The 3,721-nt window shown below is 44.2% G+C and overlaps 1 protein-coding gene across 1 annotated transcript; it reads left to right on the plus strand.

Annotated features, from left to right (window-relative positions):
- The first annotated feature begins 1,122 nt into the window (after positions 1 to 1,122).
- On the plus strand, positions 1,123 to 3,369 carry LOC6543018 (protein escargot). The gene has a single exon (XM_001968926.3). The coding sequence runs from the start codon at positions 1,353 to 1,355 to the stop codon at positions 2,748 to 2,750; it is 1,398 nt and encodes a 465-aa protein (XP_001968962.1). The 5' UTR covers positions 1,123 to 1,352; the 3' UTR covers positions 2,751 to 3,369.
- The last annotated feature ends 352 nt before the right edge of the window (positions 3,370 to 3,721 follow it).

Genomic DNA, 3,721 nt, shown 5'->3' on the forward strand with positions numbered 1-3,721 from the left:
TGAGAGCGGAAAAGAAACAGAATGGAAACGGAACAGTGAGAAGAGAGCAATTAGCTTAAAGAGAAAGAAAATTCACATGCTCTTTTCAGTATTAACGCTGTAGTTATATAGTTATTCAAATGTATTTCTAACCAAATAATGCTTTGTGAAACTTTTCATTGTATCGGTCTGGAAATACATAACATACATAATACATACATAACATATACACTTTTTTTAACCATTATTTGAACACCAATTATAGAATTTAATTTGGATCATAAAAGTTTTAAAATTATTAAGGTTTTATTTATAATTATATTTATAATTACTGTCATATAATAAATGAAAGATGTACATACTTATTTCGAAATATGGATTAATATTGTGTTTGTATGTACTTAAAACGGGGGAAGCTAACATGGTTTAGTCATTTCTGTCAATTATTCAAACTTATTGCGCAAACCTAAATGTAAATGTATAGTTCTTTTAATTCCTTTCCGAGACCTGGTTGTTGGTAAACAACTTTGGTAATTCCAGAGTTCATTACGTTCACTCCTTTAGCGTTTCGACAGTTTATTGATGCAGAATCCTACCTGCTCATCAATGCAACACCGTTAGTACTTAATGTTTGGTACCTGCCTGAGTTTTTTGCGTTTCAGTTATTAAGTCAACTAATGATGCACCTGATAATGATAATGAGGTAAAAGGAAACCATCGTTCGCTAATCCTCCAAAAGTGGGGTTTTTCTAATTTCTCGTTAAATTTCAGTTTCTAGGTAAGATCGTAGTTCTCCTTATTGCGCATTGAATGCAAATGCAGAGAGGGTGAGAGAGAGAGCAGCTGCGGAGAGCGCAACGCACACAGGTAAACACATTTGATTATATAGCCCACACTAGAGCAAATATAACGGCATCCCTTCGTTTGCGGCTTCGATTGGTGCAAGTGTACGAAGTCGGCACGTGAGGCAATCGTACATAAACAAGACGAAACCTGTTTGCCAGCCGAACGCCGCGATTGGTCGACGCAACTACCTGCAAGAACATACACGCTCTCGCGCGCTCTCTTTTGGCAGCTTCGTGCGTTGAGCCGAGTGCAGCCGAACCAAGGGCGGTATAAAAAGGCCGCACCACCGCCAAACTCGCTCAGTTATCCCCAGACGCTAACCGACTCACATAACCAGCTCTAGCAACGCAATATACCCGAAATATAACCGATATTCAACCGCTTCGCTTAACGGAACACGCGTTTTGTATCTGTGCATCGATCGAGTATTTGTGCCAGTGTGAACATGAGGACACACTAAAAATCAAGTGACGACAATCGAGAACTTTTTACAACCATTCCGATAAACTATAAAAAAAGCGAGTAAAATGCATACCGTGGAAGACATGTTGGTGGAGAAAAACTACAGCAAGTGCCCGCTGAAAAAGCGCCCAGTTAATTACCAGTTTGAGGCGCCACAAAATCACAATAATGCCCCAAACGAGCCGCAGGATTTGTGCGTGAAGAAAATGGAAATTCTGGATGAAAATCCCTCCGAGGAGCTGATCAACGTCAGCGATTGTTGTGAGGACGAGGGTGTGGATGTGGATCACACAGATGATGAACACATCGAGGAGGAGGACGAGGACGTCGATGTGGATGTGGACTCGGATCCCAATCAGACCCAGGCTGCGGCTCTCGCTGCTGCAGCTGCTGTGGCCGCCGCTGCCGCCGCCTCCGTGGTTGTGCCCACGCCCACATACCCGAAATATCCCTGGAACTTCCACATGTCGCCCTACACCGCCGAGTTCTACAAGACCATCAATCAGCCGGGTCATCAGATTTCGCGTGTCGATCTCATTGCGCCCAGTTCCCCCAGTGATTCGCTGGGCTCGCTGTCGCCGCCACCACATCACTATCTACATGGTCGCGCCAGTTCCGTTTCCCCGCCCATGAGATCGGAAATAATCCACAGACCCATCGGCGTGCGGCAGCATCGTTTCCTGCCCTATCCACCGATGGGCGGCTATACGAGCTTGGGCGGCTATACCCATCATCACCATGCGCCTATTTCGCCAGCCTATTCCGAGAACTCCTACTACTCCATGCGATCGATGACGCCGGAATCCAGCTGCAGCTCCTCGCTGCCCGAAGATTTATCCCTGAAACACAAGGGCCTGAACTTGAATCTGAAGACTAGCCAGCCGGGAGAACAGGCAGCAGCCAAAACCGGTGAAATGTCGCCCGAAACTATCCCGAATGCCACCGCCAAGAAGGACAAGAATCAGCCGCCGCGCTACCAGTGCCCGGATTGCCAGAAATCCTACTCCACCTTCTCGGGACTGACCAAGCATCAGCAGTTCCATTGCCCCGCCGCCGAGGGCAATCAGGTGAAGAAGTCCTTCAGCTGCAAGGATTGCGACAAGACCTACGTTTCGCTGGGCGCCCTGAAGATGCACATTCGCACCCACACGCTGCCCTGCAAGTGTAATCTGTGCGGCAAGGCATTCTCGCGACCATGGCTGCTGCAAGGACACATTCGCACTCACACGGGAGAGAAACCCTTCAGTTGCCAGCATTGCCACCGGGCCTTTGCAGATCGCTCCAATCTGCGGGCGCATCTGCAGACGCACTCGGACATCAAGAAGTACTCCTGCACCAGTTGCTCCAAGACCTTCTCGAGAATGTCCCTCCTTACCAAGCATTCAGAGGGCGGATGTCCTGGCGGCAGCGCCGGATCCTCCAGCAGCAGCGAACTCAACTACGCCGGCTATGCCGAGCCGTAAGGCGATCCACATATATACATTTATACATTATATAGCTGAGCTGAACCCAGCCATGTTCCACCAAAAATTAGTTCCTAGCTCTCTTAGGCGGCTCCAAGTTCCCGAAACTCCCAGTGCAGACACACAACTTCAAGCAGAATTTCACTTGTTTTTATTTTCTAGTCAGCATTTTCTCCGAGATGAGAGAAAATTAAAAATTACATTTTAATTTGTACACCCAGCGAAACAGTTTTGTAACACCATCACCAATTTGAAGAGCTCGAACCATTTTGGAGTGCGTGCCCATATCCTAAAGATGAACTTTGTAAAGTATTCTTCGATTTATCCTGTACATAATGTATTATGTCTAACTGTAGACTCTAAGCTGAACAAATGAAACGCCAGACAATCGTAAGCAAGACATACATCTCTATATTTTATACGATAGTATTTTTAGCCTAGCTGTAGACCGTAAACTATTTTTGATATGACCACTACTTTTTCGCGTACACATTGAAAATGTTCTACCTTAGCTTAAGTGAAGATAAGCAGACAACACATATTTTGATACGAAAATGTTTTGTAATTCTAAGTAATTTATTGCATCCAGCGAAGAAAGAAGAAAATACATTTTATATTTACATACAAAATCCTTGAAATCGATTTTATTCAATTTGTGGGCTTGGGACTCTTCAATTTCAGAATAATGTCCAAATTTGACGACCACCCAAGCTTTGAGCACGTTTTGGTTGATCTGAACCAAACTATAAAACCAGATTTTATATATTATGTTCTGTTAAATTCCATAATATTTAAATACTATTTCTTCAATTCGTTTTCAGTGGGGTATTCAGGAAAATGTCACCTACGTGTATCTATTTAACAAATTGAATACAAACTTGGTAATGTGTATCAGTTGGATGCTTAGACCACATTTTCTATTGTCCAAACTCAATTAAAAGTCAATTCCCATTTCCGCCAGAAGGTTCAAT

The sequence above is a fragment of the Drosophila erecta genome, unplaced genomic scaffold (assembly GCF_003286155.1).
Source record: "Drosophila erecta strain 14021-0224.00,06,07 unplaced genomic scaffold, DereRS2 tig00000055-arrow-pilon, whole genome shotgun sequence".
NCBI classification, from domain to species: Eukaryota; Metazoa; Arthropoda; class Insecta; order Diptera; family Drosophilidae; genus Drosophila; species Drosophila erecta.

Bases quoted from the DNA above. Each gene is read 5' to 3' on its own strand.
- LOC6543018 (XM_001968926.3), top strand. From the start codon at position 1,353: ATGCATACCGTGGAAGACATGTTGGTGGAGAAAAACTACAGCAAGTGC.